Here is a 26,469-nt window from a genome sequence, read left to right on the forward strand (position 1 = left end):
TCCTGTCAACAAGGCAAGGCCAAGGGTTGGCTTTTTTATTTGTTTTTTTGGGGGCTAGGGCTGTTTTGTTCCCCCCTCTTCTTAGCTGGGATAAACTGTCTTTGGGAAGGCGAGGGGAGATGGAGGTCATGACAATGCTTATCCTTTGTATAATCACACAGCGTATTTGCCAGATGAGAAGGAAAGGTGAGATGTGATGTCAGTGGGAAATGGCTGGGAGCTGAAAACTGTTACCTGTAAATACCTTTTTAGATCCACAAAATAAAATAAGCTGTTTTCCTTTGAGTGCTGAATTGAGGCAGTTAAATATGTTATTTTGTAGACTCATGCCTAGAGTTTCCGGTGTACTTTCATGTCAGCCTGCTTGCTTCAGTTGGCATCTTAATGCCAACTTTTTTGTTCTGTTTTTAAGACTGCTTCAGCTTCTGAAATCCACAAAAGCTTACATTGGCATTGGTTGAATGAAGCCAGTTTAGTCTCTGCTCCAAACATGTGCAATGTTAATCTAGTAAATCTAGATGTTGGTCTTCAAGAGAAATTGGCACATTTCCAATTGTTAAGTGATGTTTGTGTTTTTAAATCTGCAAATAGTTTTTTGAGCCTTATCATACAAAAAAGCCCATGCACTTGTGGTGGTGAAATAGAAAGAATTCTGCTTTGTGAAACTGTTCTTTAAATACCTTTTGCCATGTTTCTAGGATTTGGCACTGTTGAAGCCTGATGCCTTTTCCTGTCGTTACATTCTTGTTCTGGAAACTTGACTGAATTTGTTTCTCTCCCTTGTATTCAAATCTTGGTTCCAGGTAGGGCTGTGACTGGTCTGAGCCAGCACCCTGCAGAGCAGGATGTGGAGAGCAGCCAAGGGACACCGCTGAGAGCTCCAGGGCAGCCCGGGCGGTGTGTGAAATCATGCACTAAAACTTTACAAATGTTTGATTTTCCAGAACCCCACGGCATTTAGGCCTGACTCAAGATCTCAGCTTTCTCTCTCCCCTGCAGTACGGCAGCATTTCCACTCTGCCTGTTCTTTCTTCCTCCTAATACCCGAGATTTACACAGTGACCCCATTCTCTCAGTTGTTACGCGTGCAACGCCTGGGGAGACTTCTTTGCAGCCAGTCTTAAATGTCTTCTGTTGCTCTTGAGTAGTAGTTGTTATATCCCTCTGCTTGTTCAGTTTGAAGTGTTGCATTCTGAGTTATATTATTACTGTTCAGTGCCTGTCCAGTAAACTGGTTGCAAATACTAAATTACATGGATTAATCAGCTTCTGAATATTGCCGAGTATCCAGGATTTCCCATCTTTAGGAAGCCCTCTCCATTGTCATTAAGGTGCACTGTTGGATGGATGCTGGGGAAAGGTTTTTCTTCTCCTTGCTGGTTTTTGCTAGTAAGAAAGCCAATATCTCTTGACAAAATGCAGGTTCATCAAAATAAAAACTTCTTACTAAAATATATTGGCTGTGATGGAATTCCTGGCAGTTACATTTCTGAGGTTGAGGAGGAGAAAGAATTAAAAAATCCACCTTAACGGGAGTATTGAGCTGAAGCTGGTTCTACCCAGCCCTGGGCTAATTCCTTGATTATTGAACCATCCAACTTTCACTGGCAAAATATAAGGCAAGCTTTGCAGCCGTCCTTGCATTGCTGATCTGAGGGCAGTTTAATTTAGGCCAAGGATATAACATTCAAGGCTGTGTACTTGGGATGTTGCCAGCCTTTGCAGGAGGGAGATGCTAAAGCAGGGAGTTTTCCAAGTTGGGTTGGTTATGGGCCAGAATAAGTAAAGTTACGCACCTGCTGAAATCAGTAGAATTTCACCCGGGCTAGATTTGGTCCAGTACATGGAGCACATGGCTTCAGCAGGTGAATGCCTTGCATTTAATAATGTATTCTTAAAGAAGGTTTGGCAGGTGGGCTGGAAGGTAGGGAGAATACTGGGCCATTACTGCATGCAAAGCAGTTCATACCTGGGAGCATCAACCATCTGAAGTGGGAAAGGACATTTGAGGTCAAAGTGGCTCTTAACTCCTGTCTAGAAGAGGAGAAAGACATTAATGTGCATATTCTCTCCTTTTGTTGACGAGCGTGGAACGTGTGGCAAGGCAAATCTTTTCCTTTGCTCGTAGAGACTCAGGGAGAAGTCAAGTGACTGTTTTGGGAAAACATTGCCTCACTGAGTTTTAATTTTCCCCTTGCAGTTCTGATAGCTCCATAGCCATCTGCAATGTCCTTTGCTAACGGGCAGCTAGCATTAATTTGTGGTTTTACTGCATCCATGCTATAGAGCCAGAGATGGGTGAAGGAGAATGGACCAGGATAAACCGCAGTGCACCCTGCTCATCAGCCCTTAAATAAGGAAGAGAAATTTGTGCTTTTCCATGAGAGTCAGTGACATTTTCCAGGCACTGATTTTTTCCTGCCTTGTTGTAGAAGTACTTGTCAATTTTAAAATATAACAATGCATTTAATATCCAGTCAGGAGAAGTATCCAAGTGCAGCGCTGCTGCAGCACTGCAGCAGCTCTGCAGGCAGACCGTGGAAAAAGCTGCAGCCTTGAAAGTGGAGTGGTTACAGCCGAGCCGGAGAGCTGATTCCTGCACTCGCAATTGTGGCTACTAGTATGGGACTCTTGCTGTCATGCATCCTGCTAGTGCTGGGTGCTTTTTAGCCTACGAGGAAGGAAGAAAGGTCTCTCTTCACAGCCAGCACTAATTCTGTAATGGTTTGTGACATTAGCCACGTTTTTGTGTCTTAACGGTCTTCACAGACGCAGCACCTAGTGCAAACGGCTAAGGATACAACCTAAGCTGAAAAGAGCCTATTTTGTAAATTCAGATCAGGCTCAGCAAAGTAGGGACCATTTAAATTAAAAAATAAAAGAAAATTCCAGAACACAGGTATTTTTCTTTCAAGTAACTTCGGTTCAGTGTGGATTCTGATGCACGTAGCTGCTCTAGTTCCATCGTACAGGCATAGGACTCTCGGACAGGGAGACCAGGTCAGTTGTCCCAGGCCAAAGGCAGTTAAGGATTGGAATCAAAAGTGTCTGACACTCCTGCGTTCGCTCAGGCCAATATGCCACTTCTCTCTATTTTCTAAGCTAATAAGACAGGACAGCTGGCAAACTTCTAGTCTCCTCCTCGTTTATCCCCAAGAATGAAGTCTTCTGTTCTTTGCTTTAAAGAATTCTGGGTTATGGAGTAAAGATAAGAAATGTCTCAGCTTGCAAGCATTAGAGGCATTTTTGACTGTTATGTTGCCCCAGGCAAAGCTTATCTAATTCTAGCTCTCTGCAGACATTTGGCTGTCAAGTCATCCTGAAGACTTCTGGGAGGAAGAGGATCTCTCTTAACTGTAAAGTTGTTGTTTTTTTTTTTTTAAGGCATTAAAAAGTGAGTCAAGGAAGCATCCAGCTCACTGAAAATATTGCCAAGTAAAGTGGAGACTCAGCTGCTGTGCCCGGCGCGTGGATGCTGGTCTCGTGTGCTGTTGGTGATGGCCGTTCTTGTGACCTGTCTGGGTTGATTCTTGCTAAGCAAAAAGTGATTCCCTGCAGTGGTATGAAGTCACAGAGACTTTCTGCTTCCGTGCCTTTCCTAAAGAGTCTGTCTCAAGTGTCTGAGTTTTTGCCTGGCTGTTCCCCTCTTGTCGTGCCAGTATTTCTGACTTTACCTTATTTGATTACTTGGCAAAAGGGAGTCAGTATCCTGAGTTGACCAGAGTTATGGATGGGTGTAAGATGGTACTGCTTGGGGCAGCCAGCTGTCCTGAGGCCACTGATGAAGAGCAGCACGCTAAGATTTTGCCTGCATCTTTGTTCCAAAGAATCCATAGTTTTGTTAAAGACAAAGGAAGCCCATCGACAAGTAAGCAAATAGAGAAAAACAGCTTATGTCCGTAACACTAACAAATAGTGTTTGATTCTTTGGTCCATAAAGCTCAGACATTAATCAAACATACAACAAATTGAGATGTTTTAAATTCTGTGACTGAGGGAAAGTTAGCTGATACATGGGGAGAGGAAATGATTTGCCCAAGACTGCAGAGAAGTCTTCTTGCAGAGAAAGAAAACCTTCTTGCAGAGAAGCCTTCAGTGCCTTTATCGCTATGTTTGGCTGGCTGTTCAGTACGAGCAGCACGGCTTTATTTCTACAACTGGCATTTAGTGTTTGCTGAAGCCCAGACCATGTACTGACCAGGATTTTGCCTGCCGTGGTCTAGAGTGTTTTTCCAGTTCCTGTTTCCTGGACTGGATGCCAACAGCACGGTATAAAAGCTTGAGAATATTTCCTCCAATATGAGCTTTTGATCAGCTCCTCTAGTGGGGAGTAGTGGTGGGCAATTCAGCTCCGAAACACTTCCCAAGTCAAAGATGGTAAATTGCTCCATTTTAAATATTTAGCAGATGTTCTCAAAATAGAGTTAGCTCAACAAAATGTGCTACACACATGTACTTCATGGTGGAAGGTGAATTGTCAAGAGTATTGCCTGGCAGGCTAAGAACTGGAATGGGGCTAGGTACTGTAAAAGGAATTTTCTGATGAAAGAAAGGAAATTGTTCCTGCCACTTTGATTATTTTCAATAAAGTGGCTCATCCTGTATGGATGTGAGCAAACTTTCTACCCGCAAGCTCAGCTCCCTGCCCCAGCAGCATCTCCTGTGGCGTGCACGCAGGGAACTGTTTGTGTCAGGTCACCTTGCTTTGAAGAGCGATTCTGAAATAAATTTCCTCTCGCTGCAATGATTCGATTATTACATAGAAATGCCATTGCAATCCTGCTTTGTGCTTACCAACTGCACAGCTTTTGAAAAAGGAATACTTGGCCAAAATAAATGGCCCAGATGAACCCCAGTTCCTGGTCCCTGTTTCTTGCTTCTGTCTTATCCTGCATCTCCATTCTTTTAGCTCCGCTCACTGCAATTTTGAACCTAGATCTTCTCTCATGTTTGCCACATCAACAGCCGCAGTACTTAAGATGTTGTAGTTAAATCTATGGTCTTAACCGGTGTTCAGCTGAGCTAGAAGTGGCTTATCTGCTGTGGAGGAAGAAAATGGAGAAACAATTAGGAAGAGAGAAGAGGAAGCAGTAAAACATCCTGCTTCTGGGAAAAACAAACCAGGGACTTTTCAGCCTCCCTAACTGGAGGAGGTGAAGTGCAACTTAAACACAGTAGAACAAAACTGACATTCAGTGTTCAAGTCAAACTAAGACAACTTTTTTCTTTACAGATCCACACAGGAACATCTGCACCAGACCCATCAGTGTTGGCTACGTTCTCCAGTCTTGTTGCAGAGGGCTTGACAGCCACGGGGAAGACTGAGAAGCCTGGGCAGCCAGATGATGCTTTGGTCCATCCTCACGCCTCAGATGAGTTGCCCACAGTCAGCCCCATGCCGGGGAAAAGCACAACGAAGATGCAGACAGCTACTTCTGTGCCAAGTGATGTTCCCACAAATGGCAGCGTTTCTACGGTCCAGACCAACACTGCTGCGTCACCAAGTACTACTGCCACCACGCCAGGTGAGAACATGCAGTGCTCCAGCAAATGTCATCTGTTCAGGTTTTGGTGAGAAGCCATTGCAGTATTGAAAAACAGGAGATAATTTCAGAAATTATGGTGCTTTTGAAAAAGTGCTGTGATACATGCTTCAGTGCACGTGCCGGTTGGACCCCGTTGACTCACTGAGGTCCGAGAATGGGACTTTGGCATCGTAAATCTGCATGTGACCATTGGATCTGTTTCCAGGAACAGCTTGAAAGTAATGGTGATATCTTAATTCCCAAAGTGAAAGTTGAGACGTGCTGCAAGGCGTAGTCCCGTGAAGCATTCTTTCAGTAGTCTTGACAAACTGCTATCTGTCAAGCTGAGCAGAAATGTCTGCTCAAAATGGGGTGTAACTGGTTCTTTTCTGTCCCTGAAATGTCAATGCACAGTTCAGCCATGGAGAGCAGTACTTGGCCGTTAGCTCGTACTTTGCTTTGCAGCAAAATGATGTTTCTGTTCGCACTGGTATTTCTTAAAACAAACTAATGAAAATGTGTAAAAGCCAAAACGCGCTTTGGACAGCTCTGTTAACTCACCCAGGCCATTAGCTCACCCTGTAAGGATGTGTACGGACGTTGAATGGTGTATACTGGTCATGTGATATCTCAGAATTCAGTTAATCCAGTTTGCTGAAGTATTCACAGCTAAATTTCTTTTGAATTTAGGGTTCCTTTCCCTTACAAGGGAACAAATAGGAACTGTAAAGGAAACGCTGCTTCCAAAGACGTTTTTGGCAGGAAGCTCATTGGATGCTTGTGCTAACAAGTTAGTATTCTTTTTAAGGGCTTACCCCAGCTAAAACTGGAAAATATATTTTAAACGTCTTCAGTGGCTTGTGGTGGAAAAGTAACGTAGCCAGGGCCTCCTTGTTTTGCTAAATAATACAAAGATGACATGAAGGGTAGTTTTTTCCAAGCGGGGTTTTAGGTTTTTTGTCTGTTTGTTGTTTTTTGGGGTTTTTTCCCTACTGAGATCAGATTTCTCTTTGCCTTGGAACTCTTGGCAGCTGAAAGACTGCTGGAGTTGTAATATCCCAGGATCTGGAGTAATTGAGAGGAGAAAAAAAGAATTTGATGAATTTGTTTTCTTTTAGTTAACTGGTTAATTCCAGTAGCTAATAACCAGATGGAAGAAAGGCTTAAATGTTTAACGACATTTTCCCCATCTTTTTTAACTTGGATTTTTTTGTGCATATCTCTGAAACATTGTCTTTGACAGGGTCAAACTAGGGTAAAGCAACTTTAATTCTTGTTTTCTATGCATGGTTCCCAGGCCCGATAACGACAAAGACAAAAATAAAGCAAATGGGGGAGGGAAGAGGAGGATGAGGAGGCCAAGAGGTACTCTTAAGAAATGCGGTCAATTTTCTGGTCATCTTAATGCTAATAACAAGCAGGAAAAAAAATGTCACTGGCCGTAGTTTTCGAGTCTTTACCCAGTAGTCTTTAAAAACAAACTACCTGTCAGTTTATTTGAAATGGAATGGCAAGAAAAGTCTTAAGAAAGGGATGAAAAGAAAATATAAATACAAGGAACAGGTTTGTATTTTGAGTTCCCATACTCAGTGTGGTAGCTATGCAGATTTAAAAAAATCTCTTAGCCCCCAGGCAGTTTTTCAAAAAAGAAATACCGTGGATTCTTCATATATTTGTCAAGATCTGAAATTGCAGTTTGGTAAATAGCAGTGTTTGTCTTGCTGTGCCATGAGACCGCAGCTGGGTTCTCTGCGAAAACCTGTCAGGTAAAGCCCTTCCCATCCTGCTGGACCTGGGTGACTCGGTTCCCCTGTACAGGGCCCGAGGGTCATGGTTCAGCTCTTTAGAAAAGGAGCAGGATCTGCGTAGTATCTGCAAAGAGAGAGAGATGACTGAGTAATTTTGGGCTTGCCCTAAAATTGTAAAACCCCATTAGTGCTTTTGCATTAACAATGAGAGCGAAACCTGAAACAGGAGCTATATGGAGTGACGGGCTGTTTACAAAATACAGCCATTTGTAGCTGCTTTTTATTCCACAGACTCTGAAGCCAAGGCGGTTTTTATGCACGTATCTGATTTTTTTTTCTGGTTCCTCTTTCAATTCTGTGTTTCTCCCTCACAGTTATGAAGGAGCTGGTAGTTTCCGCTGGAGACAGTGTCGAAGTGACCCTGCCAAAGAATGAAGTTCAGCTGAATGCGTTTGTGCTTCCTGAACCACCACCTCGTAAGGCTTCCCGGGGAATTCTGCTAAGGGCTTGTGACTGTGAAATGGCAAATGGGCATTATATACAGCATTAAATAAGGACATTGTGGAAAATGTCTTTTGTCAGAGAACACTTTCCTGTAGAGATTTTTTCATCCTGTGCTATTACCTCATGCTGCCTCTCACAGAAAATAGCAAGACACAAAAAGCATTGAAAGTGCCACAAAGTCATTAGATTTGGGAGACAGCAAGTTTTTAAAGTGGTATGTGAGGAAGCGGTGGATCTTCAGCATCTGTTTGTGATATTTACTGATAGGTGACAAGCTGTCTTAGCAAGTGATCTCTCATTTGGTGGGTTGAAATCTGATGGGGGGGTTGATGTGCTGAGGAACACATTTCTATACACTCATTTCATCATTCAAATCATTCACAGGTATTTGTAAAGTTCCTATCTACAGCTCTGCCCACAGTCGCAGTGGGAGACTGCAGAGGAGAGGCAAGCACATTATATGTTGTGCAACAACAGGGATAGATGAGATGCTTTCCTCTTCAAAAACTAGCATTATGTTGTGTCTGCAGGATTTGAGGGCACAATTTTTCTCTCTCATTATCCTGGAGCTGCGATTGTTCCAAAGCTCTTTAATGCCTTAGAGGCTGAAAGATGGGTTTTGGCTCCAGAGTAAATGTGTTTAGAAGCACAGATTGTCTCTTTTTTCCCTGGGTATATTCCCAAAAAGCTGCAGTCCAAACTCCAAGCTGTCTCATTTCTCTATAGTGCAGCAGAATGTGCCTTGTAAATGTTTAATACCTTTGCTTTTCTTTAGGGTGGCAGAAAAGCAGTCTTTTAAAAACAAATGTGTGGGGTTTTTTTTTTTTGTTTTTTTTTTAAGGAACCACTTATTCCTATGAGTGGGAATTGATTACTCATCCAAAAGACTACAGTGGAGAAATGGAAGGGAAGCACTCCCAGACCCTTAAGTTATCTAAGGTAAAGCTTTTGCTGCTTTGTATCCTGTTGTGTTAAATGCCAAGTGGAGAAGATGGGGACCCTGGCAGCCAGGAAAGACTTGTATGTGATTGCAGGATGAATAGGAAATTGCATGATGGGCAGGCAGCCAACATTTAACTGCAAGCCCTCTAAGTCTCTTATAAAAAGGAGATTGATCTGGCATGAGGGAAAGAAGAAATTGATTTCAGGATCTAAAAGCTGCCTACAAGCAGTGTGAGAAGCCATACAAATGGCACAATTTAACATTAACAAAGGGTTGTGAATATTTCTGCTACTGAAACAGTGTGGTGGTCTGTTTAGGTCTGAAGCCTTGTGCTACCCACTGAAAAAGGGACTTGCTCATTCCATTAGTGAGAGCTGTGGAGTACCTCGTAGCATGTCCCTGGCTGCTGCTTTTAGACAAGCACTGACAGTGAAAGGATTGCCCGTTTCTGCACGTGGGGATTCTTAACAAGGGAATGGCTTTAAATATCGTGTGAATATACAGTTCTGTATTTATGCGACATTCCTTTGAGCATCTTGGATTCTGCTGCACTCAGAAAACATCTACAGGCTTTAGTCACGATATCATGCAGAGAAAAGCCCTTCGAAAGGAGCATGTCTGTCTCTGGCAGGGTTTCAGCCTTTGGGATATCATGGTTGTTGTCCGGCACCTAGTCCTTCACCCTCTCATCTTGGTTCAACAGTGAATGGTGAAGGGGGGACTGCCTGACTCATGTCACCTAGAAGGAAGAAAAGACATATTTTGCTTTGTAAAAACACACAAGAAGATATTTTCTTCTCTTGCATGCAGCCTTTCTCATCTCAAATGCAATCTGCTAGTACAGATTCCTGTGGCCAGACAACCTGAACTAATCTCTGTTATCTGTCTTCTGTTTGCCTGTTGTTGCTAGAAAATAAAGCTTGACTGACAATCCTGTGGCACCTGTGGCAGAAAGAAATATTAGTCTTCAGTTTCTGCACGGCCATTGTAAACTAAAAGATATGTAATACCATTTTGGGGTGGAAACCATCCTTTGCTGTGTATGCATAGATTGAAGCATAATTGCCTGTGTTTTATGCTGCTAATGTGCTACTGTGCTGAAGCATGGTAACTTGACCTTCTAATAGCTCCTGACAAGGTGCTACCATCCTGAAGGTTAAGGATCTTCTGTGTTTACTTCCAGCTTACTGTTGGTCTGTACGAATTCAAAGTCGTTGTTGATGGGGAAAACGCACGTGGAGAGGGTTACGTGAACGTAACGGTGAATCCAAGTGAGTTGCTGGAATTGTATCTTTTCTTAACTTCATCTGTCTCTGACAAACCATGACATCTGTATCATGGTGCTTTGCTTGACTGGACCCTGGTTTAACATAGAGAAAATTCGTTGTGCTGTGAACTCAGTATATATGTCTGCATATTAAGTCATTTCCTGAGATGTGAAACTATTGCTAATACACATAGCTATTTTTGCTGGACTGCATGCAGGCCAACCACTCACTAAGCTGGAATACTGATACAAAAGTGCTTAGCAAATGCCTCGCCCTGGAAGGCCACTGCTTCAATAAAAACTGGCTGTAACCGGGTAAAAAGCTTATAGCAGCAGGAACAAAAAATGAAGGAAGCCATAACTTTGAAGCTCCTTTTCTTCCCTGTCCAGTAAAGAATATCATTCCCAACCACGGGCAGGTTAAGTCAAATCTCATTTCTTACTGTAAGACACGGCTTGCAGATGAGCTGGTGTAGATACAGTAGCTTGTGCTGTCTCACCAGCTCTCACTTTTTAGATGGCCTGTGTAAAGAGACAACCACAGGTTCTGCATCTCCTTTTATTCCAAAAAAGCTTTATTTTGCACACTTCAGCAAGACTTTTTCTACAACCTTTGTGGGCAAAGAAGTGCTCTTGTGCTCCCTAAATTAGCGAGAGTGTGTGGCTGGCCTTCTGGATGCTGTTGCTGATCATTTCCTTATAAGCAGTGAATCTGCAGCTGGCAGCATACATCAAAATCATTCATTTTTCAGAGCAGCAGCCAAACTTTGGCAAGAAGCTCTAGGTGCTGCTCTGTTAGAATGGTCTGTGCTTGAATGCTTGACCCAGTATGGGAGAACTGATGCAGTGCAGCCATTTCCAGAGTACTGGTGTGGTGGCAGTTTACCTCCTTGCTTTTGTAAATCCCTTTTGTTAGCACTGTTTCCCCGCATTGGGGTATAACTCGCTGAAAGCACGAATCACTGTTGTTGATTGTGCAGTTCTCTGCAGTCATTCTGATCAGTGGCTGTCTTGGAGCTGTGTGGCACAGCAATTCCACACTCTGGACTCGCTGACTGCAGGATTGAGGGAGCAGATAGGGCTGGGGAGAGGGAAGAGGATGTGCAATATGTATTCTGCTTGCTACTCCTGGCGCACAAAGGCAGAGTAGTTTTGCAGAGTTCCTTGGCCAGGGCTTTTTATCATGATCTGCCTGTAGATGTCATTGTAACAGCTCGGGTGTTGTTGCAGAGCCTCGTGTGAATCAGCCTCCTGTTGCCATCGTGTCCCCACAGTTCCAGGAGATTTCATTGCCAACCATTTCAACTGTTATTGATGGCAGCCGTGAGTACCAGCTGTTTTAAATGCAGTAGTCTAGCAAGCTTGGTTTCTGCGTGTTTGGTTCTGGGCTGGCCCTTTGGATAAAGTTTAAGAGGAACTGGCTGTGACACTATCAAACACATTTAGTGAAAAGAATCGGCCTCTCTTGCCAGGAGAGGGGAGTACACACACGACAGCACCTCTCCATGTTTCCCTTTTGAAGGGCACTGGCCTGAGCCAATCTCCTAAAAAAGGAAAAGCTCTAGAGGTTGCTGCTTAGAATAAAAAAAAATTACTGTCAGTCAAAATTACTGTCCTCTTGCGTTAAGTTGCAAATGTATTACTTAGCTAACACACCACCTTTACTGATCCTGGCCCACACTAGAGCTTTTCAGGAATTGCTTTAAATATGTCAGGTTGTCTTACCCCCAACTAGTATTATTTTGTTCGTGGTTTGGTTTGGTTTGGTTTTTTGTCTTCCCCCAGCACACACGTAAACCTGGGATTAAGGGTGTTCGAGTATCCTGTGAAACAGGGGAGAGGAGAGCATGCAGTTTGGGTATCTGAGCATAATAGAGACCTCTGGGCTTGGACCAAAAACGCCTTTGCCCACTAAGCCCAACACTGAAGTGGGGGACTGAACATCTGGGTTTTGCGAAGCGGCATTTTCTAATTCCTTGTGTGTGCAATTTCTTCCATAATTGAAACAGAAAGCACTGATGATGATAAAATTGTCAGCTATCACTGGGAAGAACTGAAGGGTCCTTTACGGGAGGAAAAAGTTTCTAGCGATACTGCCATATTGACGCTGACCAACCTGGTGCCTGGGAATTACACATTCAGGTAGGTTACACCTGGAAGAGGTGATCAGTTCTCATCCCTTAAGAGTAAAATGTACAAGATTCCTCAAGTGTTAGTCTGGTTTAAAAACAAACAAACAAACAACGGGCCCCCCCCCAACAACAGAGAGAACTCGATTTTGTGGTTTACTCTCTCTCTCTCCAGTCCTATACTTTCAGGTAGTTTCATAGCTTTTCACTTCAGAAGAGATAAGCTATCCAGCTACTTCTTATTCTTAAGTTGTAGCACTGGTTTATGATGATGGCAGAAGGGAACGTACAGCCTGCCAGTGCTACAAAATGTCTCTTGAAATGTCAAATCTAAACTGTTTGGGTAAAGGCTTAGGAAGAAATGCAGTCTTTAAATCCAGTTTTTAAAGGCAATGTGTTTGTCCCAGATAAGTGAATGAGGCCTAATAGTTTTCTGCACATACCTGAGTAATAGATAGTAGCTGATTTTACTTTAATGTTTGTTCTGTAGTTTTTCCTTTGGTCTGCATTTTGGTGTGATGTCCATGCACTGCATCAGCAGATCTATTTAAAATAAAATAAACCTGAGTACCTGTAACTGAACACTGTTTTCCTCTTAAATAGTTGGTATATGAACTAATCAGATCAATGTTCAGATCTAGATTTAGCAAAAAGCAGTTCTGTTTTGTGGTACTAGCCTACCTGAGGAAGCATACTGTGTTTGGGCCTCGTGGGGGTTAGTAATGAACTTCTGTGCCCACGTTAGTGAACGTCTTCTGTTGGGAGGCCGTGTCGTACTCGGGGAGGTCTTTTCCATCACAGGTGTGTATGTGAAAGCTGATGATCTTTCACTAAGCACAGTTTTATCTTGGAACTAGTTGGTAGATTTCAAGTGAGAGATGGATGTGACTGTTGAATTTCTTGCATCGCTTTGAGGCTGATAATTGGGCATTTGGGGGAAGTTTCTGTTCAGAAAAAGCACAGTAACCTCAAACCATAGTTTTTTTTCACTCTTGAAAAAAAAATTACTATCCTGTCCTTAAAAGTGTCTTAAGTTTCTAACTCTTCTTTTCCATTTCAGTTAACTCCAGCCAGTGTTTTGTATTCAGCTCTGATAATCATGACTCTTCACTGCTTTCACTTTTTTTTTTTTTCCCCCCTCTCCTCTTCAGCCTAACAGTAGTGGACTCAGATGGTGCCAGCAACTCCACCACTGCAAATTTGACTGTGAACAAAGCAGTGGATTATCCTCCAGTGGCAAATGCGGGCCCAAACCAAGTGATCACCCTGCCTCAGAACTCCATCACCCTCTACGGGAATCAGAGCACCGATGATCACAGCATTGCCAGCTACGAGTGGCTGCTCAGCCCTAACAGCAAAGGGAAGGTGATGGAGATGCAGGTCAGTGCGGGTCTCCTGTACTCATCCTGGATTACTTGCTGCTGGCTTTTTTTCTATAACCAAATCATTTGTAATTGACTGTTAGCAAATGTTTCTTATAATCCTACAGAGCAAACATGTGATGATTAAATATGTACTTAAAACTCAATCCACATGAAGCTGGTATTGGCTCAGTGGCTGAGCTGGTGCAGCAGTCTAGCCGCAGGTTTTCACTGGCATCCTGTTTCCTTTCTTGAGCAATGCAATTTTAAGTACTGCTCAAGAATGGAGGATTGAGAGAGACTTGATGGCTTTGGATTCTGATGTCCCGTACAACAGGTCTCAGCACAACTTGATCACACCTCGCTTTAACCTATCTGGCTGCTAGGGAAGTGTGTTCTTTCTCTGTTCAGTTGCTGACTTCTCAGAACATCAGCGATAGCTAAATCAATGATGGTATAATAGGGATGCTTAAGTGCTGTCAGCAGATGTGGAAGCCAGACTGTGTGATCTTTTAGGTAACTCTCAGTCAGGATGGCTTTTAGATGCACAGGATAACCCGTTGTGCCAGCTCACGCATTTCCTAGGCTGGGCAAACACAATGGACTGGATCTTTTGAGTTGAACCTTGGAGTCTAAACTTTGCTGATACTGGCCAGACACTCCTCAGTCCTAAACAGTAAAAGCTGGAACTTATTTCCATGTCATCATTTTTCTTTTAAAGATTGTTACTACTGTCACATTTATGGAATAAGAAAGTCTATGAATCAGGTTCACAATGTGTATAAATTGCACAGGTCTCCCCAGAGGTTTTGCTTGAGTTGCTACTATTGAATCTCAAAAGCTGTGAACACCTATATGGCGTTACTCTTGTCACGTTCCACAACACCGTCCTTGTTGCTGTGCATAAATTTAGTTGTAAGTGCCTTGCATGCTTAAGTGGCACAGACTTGTGGCCCCATAGCAGGAGTTAATAATAAGGCCCTAGAATCTGCTGATAATAGTTGGTTTAGAAGCAGAGTCTTCTGGTCTATCATCATCTGTGTAAGGATGCTTCTTAATATGTGAATATGTTTTCTCGAAGGGGGTGAGGACACCAGTCTTACAGCTCTCTGCAATGCAAGAAGGTGATTACACTTACCAGCTAATAGTGACTGATTCTGCTGGGCACCAGTCCACTGCAGAGGTCACTGTGATAGTCCAGCCAGGTAAGCTGCCCTCTGCTGCTTTTGCCACTTCCATTCCAGGGGTGAGAGGTGAGCATCCATCTGTCAACATACTCTAGATCTTATGGTAGCTTTGTGTTGCTTTCAGAAAAGCTGCTCTAATTTAGGACCGTTCTGGGCTGGTATATTGCTGATAAAGCAACAAAAGACAGTTTCTAGGAATATTGCCTTTCTAGGCTGTTCTGTTATTTTACACAATGTAGTCTAATGGATGTTATCCCACTATAATGTCAGGATTGTATTTCCAAGCAGCTGTCTCTGCCCACAGTGCTTTGTCCTGGGACAGGAGCAGGAAAAGTGGAGTAATGCTTAGAGAATGAGACCAAAAATCAGAGCTCCTAGATTTCATTCGCCTTTTATTGCAGATGTGTGAATGAAACACTGACCTGAACTCTTAACTGCTTTTAACCTCACTTTCTCTGAGTACAAGGTTGAGATAACTGGCAAGAAATATACGAGGGATCATGGAGAAACTTAATGCTGGAGTTTTAAGCTCCACCTTTTACGGCATGTGTATGATAAATATTGCAATCCTTTTTCAGAGAACAATAAGCCCCCAAAGGCAGATGCTGGTCCAGATAAAGAATTAACTCTTCCTGTGGACAGCACCACTTTAGATGGCAGCAAGAGCTCAGATGACCAGAAGATAGTCTCCTTTCTTTGGGAAAAAACACGGTGTGTATCATCTTCCAGACTGTTCTTATGCAAGTACCTAGGTCTGAGCATTAGAAATACCTTTGCCTTCACCTCTAGGCCTGATTCCCATTCTCAACATGGTTGCGGCATGTAAAGGAGACCGGCCATGTTCACATCACAGCAGTGTGATGTGGTCTTGGCCGTGTGAAGAGACTGACTCTTGTAATCAAATAACAGCAGGGCCTTCTAACGTGATCCTTTTGCAGTATGTTTGAATGAGGCAGTGTTGTTCTCTTCTCGTTGTCATGCTTTCCTTCGGACTCTAAATTCCCTGAAGTGCTTAGGGAATGCAGGAAAAAGCCTACAAGCAACTTGCAGTAGCTTTTTCTGTTTGCTAATGCAAAGTCTGTGCGAAGCTCCTATAAATGAAGGAACTATTTTTGCTCTATACATTTTCTTTAAAAATTGGCTTATTGTGCAGTTACATGAGCCAATTTTGCTGAAAGTACCACTTTTTGTAAACCCTACTTAAATCCTGGTATCAGTGCTCCCCTGGTTTAAAAATAACCGAGACACTAAACCACCAGAGATCATGGTTTTTGTTCTGAATGCTGCACTTATTCTTTTGATTTCTTGCTGTAACTGGAGAAAATAATTTTGCTTTTTGTCATAGACTCTGTATTTCCAGGCAACTGTCTGTTTGTATCCCCCTAAACTCTGCTTGAGGTTGAGCCTCCTGTTTGGTGAGGCTAGCTCCTGTGGTCTATGCAAAGTTTAAACTGATCCTCTCGTGCTTTGGTTAGGGGCCCAGATGGTGTCAAGCTGGAGAATGCCAACAGCAGCATTGCCACTGTAACAGGCCTTCAAGTTGGGACATACGAGTTTACTCTGACAGTTAAAGATGAGAGGAACTTGCAGAGCCGCAGCTCGGTCAACGTCATTGTCAAAGAAGGTATGTCCAGCCACGAGCAGAGCTGCCTGAGACGCAGGTTATCTCTGAGCAGTTCAGCAAAACCTCTGTTCAGAGGCACAGTAAGAGTAAGGAGCGGGTGAAAAATAATGTGGAGAGCACTGAAATGGCCTTCTCTAAGTCAGGCGTTTACCCTTTTCTGGAGGAACAGTATCTTCCATTGAATCCTGCAGTACGTCATTTCCCTTCGCTTCCCCCAGGGTTAGATAGGGATTTCTGGGTACCATGGAGATCTAATGCAGTAGTTTTTGATTTGGCATTACCAGATTTTCTCCAACCGCTTTTTTCCTGTTTGCTTAGAGATAAACAAGCCACCAGTTGCAAAGATTGCTGGTAATGTTGTCATCACCTTGCCCACAAATACAGCTGAGTTGGATGGATCGAAGTCCTCGGATGATAAAGGGATTGTCAGCTACTTGTGGACCCGGGATGAGGGGAGCCCTGCAGCTGGGGTGAGGTTTCTTTTTTAAATGGCAGCCTGCAGCATCACAAAAGTCAGTGAGAGGTAGTGTTGATAGCTCCTGCGGAAATGTAAAGCTGATAGTTGCGCCTGTTAACTTCTAGTGATATCCTGAAGTACGAAGATGTATCGTGCTAGTTTGATCCTTTGTTTCGTGATACTTATTTTGCTCTGCCTTCCAGGAAGTCTTAAATAATTCAGACCATCATCCCGTCCTCCTCCTGTCCAATCTGGTAGAAGGGACCTACACATTCCACCTCAGAGTAACAGATGCCAAAGGAGAGAGTGATGTGGAAAGGACCACAGTGGAAGTCAAACCTGGTCAGTCTGGATTTTGTGCTGTACCACGTCTGCCTACAGTGCCCTAGCAAGCCCTCTGTTTGTCTGGATACAGTGTACTGAGATTAAAACGTGTAGCCTAGTCCAGCTCAGAACTGTAAAAAGTCAAAAGTTTTGGGGGATGTGATTGTATTTTCGTGTGGTTCTTGGGGGGCTGACTCTTACTGCTTGCCATTACCTGTGGAAGTCATAGACTTGTATCCCTTCCTACGCTGAGATTCTGTACTTTTGTGTTCAAAGCAGAAACATTCTGGAAAGACACTAGAAACCTGACTTGTACCCACACTGTTAAATAGAAGTTCTAAAGATCTGTATTATCTACATTCTCACTAGATCCTAGGAAAAATAACCTTGTGGAGATAATTCTGGATGTTAATGTCAGCCAGCTGACTGAGAGGCAGAAAGGCATGTTCATCCGACAAATAGGCGTTCTGCTGGGGGTCCTCGACTCGGACATTACTGTGCAGAAGATCCAGCCATACACTGAACAAAGGTAGGGTTCATCTGTGGGTATACATGAAAGGGGATTCCTTGAGGGTTTAGTAAATCAAGGGCTGTTTTCTCTTGGGAAGCAGATTGGACAATCGGAACATGCGGAGACGTTGCTTAAAATTGGTATTCCTGCTTGCTCAGGTCAGAGGAGGTGTGTTGCCAAGCAGGTCTTGGATGTCTTTTCCCTCTGGAGACGCTGCATTGTCCTCAAAAGCTGTTTGCTGCTGCTAATGTCTTTGCCCCCCAAATCTGTAAAATAAGAACTAATCTGATTTGGTTTTGAAAATTGTGAAGACTATCTGAAGGATGTTCTACAGCTGTGACTTATAACTGGACCAGTAACAGGGCTTGGTACAGGAGTAGTTTGATGAGCCACTGACACCACACCGGGGTGGTGGTGTAGCAATCCCCTTAGCGGTAGCCCTGCATGCCAACTTTGTGCAGGCAGGAAAGCTAATAATAAACTACACTGGCTTCAATTTAATGTAAAATAAAATGTTGAAAACCGGTGTAATTTTTCTTCGAAGAGATAAGGAAAACTTGGTTTCAATTCCTATTTAGCTCACAATAAACTACAGCTGATCTCTTCTAAACAAGCGGAAGCTTAGGGTTGTAGGCAGGGTTGTAGGACAGGGTGATGTTACCTGCCTGGACAATGTTGCTCAGCTCCAAGTACAGCAACCAGCAAGTCGTACAAGGGATGGTTTGGCCCAGCTGGATTCTGGCCACGCTGCTTTGGCATGAGAGTACCTGATCGAGTTTAGCTTTCCACCTCTGCCTAAATGGCTGGTCTGGGAAATTCACTGTTCTGCAGAAAACTTCAGCGTCTGGTGCTGTAGCGTTGTCACAGCAACAGCTGCACATATCTCCGTGCCGACAGCAGTCCATCCTTGAGGATACCTGAACATGCATGTGAGTGGCACGGCAACAAGCTTGTCAAGGGCACAGTGGTAATCTGTTGAAATAAGTGCAATGTTGCACTTAATTTTTACTGAAAGTGGAGTAGTTTTAAGGTAGGTAAAGCACTGAAAAAGATTTAAGGGACATGCTTAAAGTCATGCAGCAAGTCAGCAATAAATCTGCAGTTATGCTTTAGCCTTTCCTAAGTAATGTAATGTATCGATTCCTTCGTGTCCACGTTGCCTGCTGTAGCAGTAAAATCAGAATTCATTGTCCATGCAAACCTAAAGAGCTCAGAACAGAAGAGCCAGCACTTTCTGTTGTAATATTACCTTTCTGTCTCTGCCATGACCAGGCCAGTTGCCACCGTTGTTCACCAAGTAAGGCAAGTAAGGGATTCTTGTAATTAATGCTTCATCTATTTATATGTTTATTAAGTAGACAAAAGAGTGGGAAGTATTATAAAAGAGCAGAGATTATCTTCTGACAGATGGCTTTAAGATCCCATTTTTGCCTCAACTATCTAAGTAACTTGTACTGTTTAAAAAACACCTTTTTCTCCCAGCTGCTGTTTTTTCACATACTCTGAAGGCTTCACTAATATCCTGTTGACTCATAGGCTCACTGGTAATAATAAATCTGAAACATTCATGCATCCTTTTGTGAATCCGAAGGATACACAGGGCTCTGCAAGGGTAGCAAGCCTAAGGGAGCAAGTTCTTCTATCATGAAGTTAATGCAATAAAAGGTGCAGAATACAGTATCCTCTACACCTGTGCTTTTTTCTGGCTATAACAATTTGCACATTCAAACTAAGCTTTGCAAAAGATTGTAAACCTTCACTGTCTTGTTGCTGGAGCTCTGTGCTGAGCAGTTAAATGAGCCCCCATGTTCCACATGTAGTAAGGTCTAAGGATCCCACAGTGAGGGAGGAGATTATGAAAATGACAGGACCTTAAAGTTTGGGGATTTGCAAACTTAGTGTGAACATGCAAAGATGTGCTTGATGATGTTTGAAACTAGACTTGACAAAACCATTAGCAAACTCAAGAATGGTCCAGCCCTAGCTTTGACAATTTGGATGGATCAGATGTCCCAGAGGGTTTGTCACTGTATGAGCAGGTCTAACGTTATTGCTTCCAAGATGGAGACAGAAGTCTGGTCTTCAGATAAATTTGGGATTCTGAATAAGTCCCTCTAATGACAGACTGGGGAGGATGGCTATCTGCCTGATGTTTGGAGAAGCAGCAGATAATCATTTTTGTCTGACTTCCAGCACGAAGATGGTGTTTTTTGTACAGAACCAGCCACCCCATCAGATATTCAAAGGACGAGAGGTAGCCTGGACGCTAAAAAACGAACTACGGAAACAACAGTCAGACTTCCTCATCTTCCGGGCATTAGAAATTAACACAGTCAGTAAGTAAGAGTCACTGTGTTACGTTGTTAGTGAAGTGGGACTTTCTCGTTTGGCGGGAGGCCTAGGTCCTTATGTTTGCACTTCTAACTGCTTGCTACTACGGCTAAGCTAAGAGGATGAACTATGGAGTGGCAAGGCTCAAGTTAGAGCCTATGGGGGTTGGCCGTATTGAACTATACTGTTCCATTTTTGCCTCACGTGCGAGTCCTTTAGTTCACCTTGCTGGTTTTGGTCCCTAGCGTGTCAGCTGAACTGCTCTGAGCACGGGCACTGTGACTCCTTCACCAAGCGTTGCGTCTGTGACCCCTTCTGGATGGAGAACTTCATCAGGGTGCAGATGGGGGACGGCGAAAGCAACTGTGGTATGTGCAAACTCCCCGGGATTGTTCACCTTTGGAAAGAAAACAGTGTTTGAAACCCAGGGAAGGCAGGGTAACAGGTACCTGCTTTCCCCCAGTATCTCTGACACGACGCTCACACAAGGAGATAGTCCCTGCCCTAGTCTCACTACACGTACCTCCTAAGCAGGCGCTATTTGATAGGACTTCTCTTCAGACCTTCTCGGTGAACACTCAATAAGAGTTGAGTCCATTCAAGAGGTGTATAAATGACACCTCTTTTCTGTCATGCCCCTGCAGAGGCTTTCCTGCCATAGGGAAGCAAATTTTATAAATCAACATACATTAAAAACGCCCTTGTGCAGCAAGTCCACACACTGGATATCAAGCCTCTGGCTTCCGTAGGTGAGTTAGTGGTGCTGTCAGTGATGGAAGCTAGCCCCTAATTCTGCAAAGGGCCAGGCCTTTCTTTTTCTTTCTCAAGAATAGTCATCTAAAGCGCACACTGTCAACTGTATGAGGTGCCAAAACGTCTTTATCTCTGGGGTGTTTTGCTTTCAGAGTGGAGTGTGCTGTATGTGATCATTGCATCTTTCGTCATTGTGGTTGCCTTTGGAATCTTATCCTGGATGGTGATCTGCTGTTGCAAGAGGTGGGACTGAGGCCATAACCCCCACTGTATCAGTGCTTCAGAGCCAAGTAGCTGCATTAGGAGGTGAAAGATTCAAACCCATCGTCCCAGCAGGTCATCTGCTTAACCCTGGGATGTTAGCTTTTGTCCCTTAGTGTTTCAAGTGAAACGTTGAAGTCCTACAACTCTGGGTTCAGTTAAGAAGTGAGATTTGGATTAGCCTATAAATGTGCAACTAAAGCAATGTTTTAAATGTTTTGCTTTCTGATACGAACATAATCTGAAATAAGCAAGTACTCTAGCTTTGAAGATCAGAGTTGTCTTTTTTTCTTCCGGCTTTTTTAGAAATGGCCAGCCTCTTAATTCCTTTTCTTCCCCTTTAGACGAAAAGGAAAATCCAAAAGAAAAAGCAAATACAAGATTTTGGATGCAACGGATCAAGAAAGCCTGGAGTTAAAACCAAATCCCAAAGCAGGTAAAACATGAGAGGGAAGAGCTCAGCGTTTCCAGAATGCTGACTAAGAACACTCTTCCTCAGTGGACTAAAAATCAGAGAGTGAAACAAACATGATGTTAGGCACTGTCAGATGAGTCTCAGAAGATCTAAGAGTTTGTTTCAGATCTGAATACCGGGTATTTAGTCAAGTTAGATAACTCTCTGGTTTAGAAATTGGGGCTGAAACTGGCCTGAGCCTGGTGTCTCCACTTCCTATCACAGAAGTAGTAAGTGGATGCATTTAAGCTGTGCAGAGCGCGGCCTGGTCCAGGAAGCCCAAAAGTGGGTCTTGACTGTAAATTCTCTTGCTCTAAAGTTTTCCACTGGGTTCTGGTAGTTTGCTTCTCGCCAATGTGCAGTTTCTTCCTCTACAGCAAAGCATGAATTCAGCATCACTAAGCATTTCACTAAACTAATCGACTTTGGCTAGTAAGCAGAGGGGCACCTGAAAGCAACCTGAAAATACGCATGGTCTGGAGAGAGTGATGTTTATTTCTGTCCCTGTATTCTTACACCCCAAATCACTTGTTCATAAATTTATTCATTCTTGTCCTTGTGAGCATCAGGCTCTGAAAGTTTCACATTTTAGCTCATCCTCTAACTTTTCCAGGAAGCAGATGCTTATCTTAGCGGGGAGACCCATGAGGTCCTCAGTGCTCTGTGTGGCTACAGGCCCATTGGCCCATTCCAGAAAGGCAGTCATTAAATGTCTTCAGTGTTCTTAGCCAGCATTTTCCTGTCCGCATTGCTGTCCTCGAGAGTGCTTGTCAGGTGTTTTGCAAAGATCATTGAGTTATTTCAGGCTGAAGCGTTTTTGCTGCGATTGTATCTGATACCCGAACCGAGCTGTGGTCACCTGCTGACTGACCAGGAAAGGAGGGAGACGTGGGAAAGTACGTGCAAAGCGCAGCCCCCCAGGTGCTGGGGAGCCCTTCAGCTGCTGAAATACGTGTTTCCAATGAGAGTGTGCGTCCTGGTTTTGTTTAGAGGAGGGGTTATTTTAACTGTGTGTGGAAAACAGTCCCTGATCCTTCTTTGCTAGTGGAAAATAATTGCTCATCCTAGTGTTATCCCATTTAATGGTGCTCCAGCAAAGTGAACAGTGCCTAACAGCAGCATTGGAGGGCGTTGCAGCGACAGAGCTGATCAGACAATTCCTCTGAGAACCGGGCCATCCCAACTGCACAAATACGGATACCCTTGAAGAAAAACCGTGTGTGTTTTCCTCCCTCAGCACCCAACTCTGCTTTAATCTGACCATCTGTCACCTCGCACAGAAGAGCCGCACTGTTAAATAAAGGGCTCATTGTTCTGCAGTCTGTAGCAAATGTGCCTCAACCGTTTGCTCTCTGGTAACTAAATTCATCTTGCTTCTTCTGAGGCTGGCTGCTGACTAAAGTCTTTTTCCCTGCTAGATATGTCCAGGGAGCATTCTGCTAACAGAGGAAATGTTGCATTTCTCCATTAAGGAAAAGCTAAATTTAAATATTTCCTCTGCTGACAATATCAGTAAATGTCTCTCTCCTGTCCTTGTGCATTAATCTAAATTCAGCCCGCTAATTTATCTCTCTTCCCTTGCAGGCAAGAGAAGCAGAGATGAGAGTAGGGAGGGTAGTAAGAACGCAGTGATCTTCCCTTGCACACCTGCGTATTCTCTTTACTACAGCTGGTAGCCCTCAGAGAGCTTTCTAGGCAATGCCCCGAGCAAGGTCAGGAAGACAAAGCTCCCACGTACACTCACAGCCCCTTCTGGTAACGTAATTTGCTTTCCTACCTGCTTGTTGTGCTTTGCACTATCTCGGAGTGTCTTTGTGACCTCTGTCATGCCAAAGTATCTGAAATGGGATCGCTTTGGCTTCAGCATTTGAGGGAATAAGTGACAGACACAGGAACGTCTGATTAGGCTGCCCCTTTGGCATGATAGGAAAAGGGGACTTAAAGGGGGAATGGAGTAAGGTGAGGCTGTTGACCAATATTAAAAGTATTTTTAACCTGAGAATCTCTCTTCTTCAAAGGTGGCAGACAGAAAGCCCAGGTCCTCAACACTAGCCTGATGCACTCGGAGTCTGAACTGGACAGCGATGAAGCCATCTTCACGTGGCCTGACCGTGAAAAAGGGAAGCTGCTCCGTAGCCAGAACGGCTCCTTGCGCAATGGACAAGTGATGCTCAAACCCAAGAACCAGAGGGAGGAAATCCTATAGCTCCCCTCAGGCGGCCTTTCGCTGGAGCTCATGGGAAAGGCCACTCCCGTCCCTATCCTACCAGGGCCTTTGGAGGCCAGTTTGATTAGGACAACGCTGCTAACTCGTTTCACAGAAAATAACTTTGTTTTTGTGGGTTTCTTTTCATTCAGTTAAAACTGGTTGTACTTGAATTTGAACTTCAAGGGAAATCAAAGGGAGGAGAAGGCAACTGTGAACCCCAGGTGAAGTGTCAGAAAAGACAGAGCTGGCATCTGGAGAGCGGCAGGACAGAACCACTTGGAGCAACTGTGAATGTGCAGGACCCTCCTAGCCCACGTCAGACTGCAGTGGAGGAAACACCCATGGACTTCCAGCTCACTTGCCTTGGGAGCTCCTCGGAGAAGGGAGGTCAGGGCTGTGCTTTGAGCTGTGCTCTGAGCTCCCTTCAGGCTCCAGTAGCCTACCACGGGCTACTTTTGCTGTCGATCAGCTTCTCTTTTACTCACACCTTCCCTAATGGTTTAAGCACTATTTTAATTTAGACTTGCCCTTTCACATGCACTTGGCTGCTTTTGGAGTGTAGAGGAGGGGGAATCTAAGCACTATGGCCACACTCCATCAGCTTGCAGGTAGGAGAGGGGTTTGTAGCTGTTCCAAATTGCTGTCGGGCTCTTCTCGCTGGGAGCGCTGATGACGTGGTGCCTGTTCAGATATGAAAAGCTGACCTGTCTGTGGTAATTGGCTGGGCTAGGAGAACCCCTCCTGCAGCAAGCTCTCCTGCTGAGTACCAGAGCTGGGAGGGAACCCCCGCCTTCGGTACCTGTGTCTAACGTCTGGCTTAATTCCAAAGCTGTGAGATGTTGTTCAGTGGCCCCAGCACCTTCTGCTGGTTGCCAAGCCGTCCGTGAGTCTGGACATTAACCATATCTCATTATGAAATGCGATATACTGTGGGATTTTTTTTCCTTAAAATTTGCACAACCCAGGCAAACAGAGGTTGATATCTTCAGTTCCCAGCAGCCAGCTGCTCCCTCTGGCTGGCAGCTTAGTGGCTTCATGTTGTTACAGCTGCAGAGCCCTGCGTGCTCCTAGCGCAGTGCAAAGTACACGCTTGGTGTCCTTTAGTCGGTGGAAAAGGGAACTCTCGGTACCCGAGGGCATCGCACGGTGAGCGCCAGCAGCAAGTGGCCGCGTGTCTCTGCTGCCTGGGCTCTGGGAGGCAGGCGTCTGGCGGTCCCTTCCCGTACCCGCTCCTTTAGCTCACTGTGCCGCTTTCATGAGTTGTACCCCTGTCCTTGGGCAGAAATCAGCCTCTTGCTGGCACGAACGATGCCACCGCTCCTCTGCGGCTGGGTGGGCAGTTTATTGCCTTTCTTCATGTTTAATTTAAAAACTGGAAACTTGTTTCATTGGCTTTTTTTTTTTTTTTGAGCTATGAAAGCCAAAAGGCTTTAACTTCCTCAGTTGTATTTATATTGCTGCACTACTGATTTGTGTTGAGCTAGATGAAGATTAAACACTATTGAATGCGAGGGAATGTTCCCTCGCTCAACGTAGTCATGGCTGCTGCTAAGTTTATTTTTCTGGGCAATCAGCTGTCTTCCTCAGGCACCAGCAGTGGAGCCTGCTGCTCTCCCGAGTACCAAGGCATTAGCCTTGTGCCCTCCCAACTCCGCCAGGCACGGGGCTTGCCTCTCGCTTGCCTGCGTCACGACGCGGGCCACCCTCCGGCTCGTCTGTCTCGCGCGCAGCTGGTGCTCTGAGCCAGGCTTCCCCTTCCCGGGCTGCTCCTGCACCCGCTCTCCCGACGGCTCCTTCCCTCCAGCCCTGCCTGGGACCACACACCGGGACGCTCCCCGCGGCGTGCCGCAGGGGGACGCAGCCCAGCGCTGGCTGCAGCCGCCGGCGCGAGCTGCGCGATGGCCGGACACTTAACTCTTGGGTGACGCCGCCCTCTGATGCGTTTCCCTTCATTTGGATGTCAGATGAACAAACTATGAGAAAATGAGGTTTTGAAGCTGCAGGGATCGATCAGACGTGGTCCTGGGACTGCGCCTGCAAGTGTTTTGTGCTGTTAGAGGGGAGCTGTGGGACTCCGGCTGATTCTGGTCCTTGGGGCTCGTGCTTTTTGAGCCTCTTGCTCCTGCCCGTCCCGGGGAAGCCCCCCCTGCGGCAGATCGGGGCTGGGTGCGGTGGCTCAGCCATCGCGTGTTCGCTGCTGCGGGGATCAGTACCCCTCACAGGAGAGGCAGAGCATGCTTTCAAGCAAGCCTGGCTTCTTGTTACGGGAGAGGGAAGAATTAAAATCTGTGCAGCTGTTATCGCCGAGACCTTTGTTTAGCCGAGGTTATTTTCTTCATTCTTACATCTCCCTGTGGGCTAACAAACGTCTGGGTTGGGTTGCTTTAGTCCGCTGGCAGCACCACCCGCAAGGGCTGGATTTTGCGGTGGGCTGTGGCGTTCCCTCCGCGCCGAGCGGTTCAGTTAGGACGGCTCCCTCGCTCGTTACTCATTTGTCATGGCCGAGCGCAGGTTTGTGACAGAGCATGGCGCAAGCTGCCGTTAGACTTCTGGCTCCCATTAGTATTCCCTGGCTGCGCAGCCCTCTTCCTCGCTCCACGCGTTAACCCTCGGCACCGCTGAGCCCTCATCATCACGGGGCTGCAAGAAACGGGGACAGGCAGCAACCGCACCCCCGCCTCGCGGGAGCACGAGGGCCCGCGAAGCTGACGGAGGCGAGGAGACCTTCCCAGGCTGACGGCAGGAACTTTTGGCCCAGCGTAGGAACCCCCCCGGGACGGGGACGGGGCGGGCTGTCCGCTTCAGCGCACCATTAACGCAGACCTCTCCCAAGGTGCGTGCACCCAGAGCAAACGCGTTATTTTGAAATCCCTTGCCCCCC

The 26,469-nt window shown here is 45.0% G+C and overlaps 1 protein-coding gene across 5 annotated transcripts in view; it reads left to right on the plus strand.

Moving 5' to 3' along the window:
* Positions 1 to 25,123, plus strand: part of KIAA0319L (KIAA0319 like) — a 33,553-nt gene extending 8,430 nt beyond the window's left edge. For 3 of the 5 annotated variants that reach the window (XM_087760800.1, XM_087760798.1, XM_087760799.1), the window contains exons 4-21: positions 5,234 to 5,525; positions 7,648 to 7,749; positions 8,619 to 8,716; positions 9,904 to 9,991; positions 11,218 to 11,310; positions 11,997 to 12,129; positions 13,268 to 13,496; positions 14,559 to 14,682; positions 15,243 to 15,375; positions 16,140 to 16,288; positions 16,607 to 16,758; positions 16,949 to 17,087; positions 17,439 to 17,598; positions 19,774 to 19,916; positions 20,157 to 20,279; positions 20,817 to 20,907; positions 21,270 to 21,361; positions 23,398 to 25,123. In XM_087760800.1, the coding sequence (XP_087616926.1) occupies positions 5,234 to 5,525; positions 7,648 to 7,749; positions 8,619 to 8,716; positions 9,904 to 9,991; positions 11,218 to 11,310; positions 11,997 to 12,129; positions 13,268 to 13,496; positions 14,559 to 14,682; positions 15,243 to 15,375; positions 16,140 to 16,288; positions 16,607 to 16,758; positions 16,949 to 17,087; positions 17,439 to 17,598; positions 19,774 to 19,916; positions 20,157 to 20,279; positions 20,817 to 20,907; positions 21,270 to 21,361; positions 23,398 to 23,585 (2,529 nt within the window). In that variant the 3' untranslated portion in view covers positions 23,586 to 25,123. Of the gene's footprint in view, positions 1 to 5,233; positions 5,526 to 7,647; positions 7,750 to 8,618; positions 8,717 to 9,903; positions 9,992 to 11,217; positions 11,311 to 11,996; positions 12,130 to 13,267; positions 13,497 to 14,558; positions 14,683 to 15,242; positions 15,376 to 16,139; positions 16,289 to 16,606; positions 16,759 to 16,948; positions 17,088 to 17,438; positions 17,599 to 19,773; positions 19,917 to 20,156; positions 20,280 to 20,816; positions 20,971 to 21,269; positions 21,362 to 22,963; positions 23,135 to 23,397 lie in introns of those variants that run through there. The other 2 variants (XR_015705457.1, XR_015705458.1) reach the window with 2 other exon arrangements.
* The last annotated feature ends 1,346 nt before the right edge of the window (positions 25,124 to 26,469 follow it).

This window comes from Nipponia nippon, unplaced genomic scaffold (assembly GCF_047370975.1).
Source record: "Nipponia nippon isolate SJK-2023a ecotype South Korea unplaced genomic scaffold, ASM4737097v1 scaffold_23, whole genome shotgun sequence".
Classification (NCBI taxonomy): Eukaryota; Metazoa; Chordata; class Aves; order Pelecaniformes; family Threskiornithidae; genus Nipponia; species Nipponia nippon.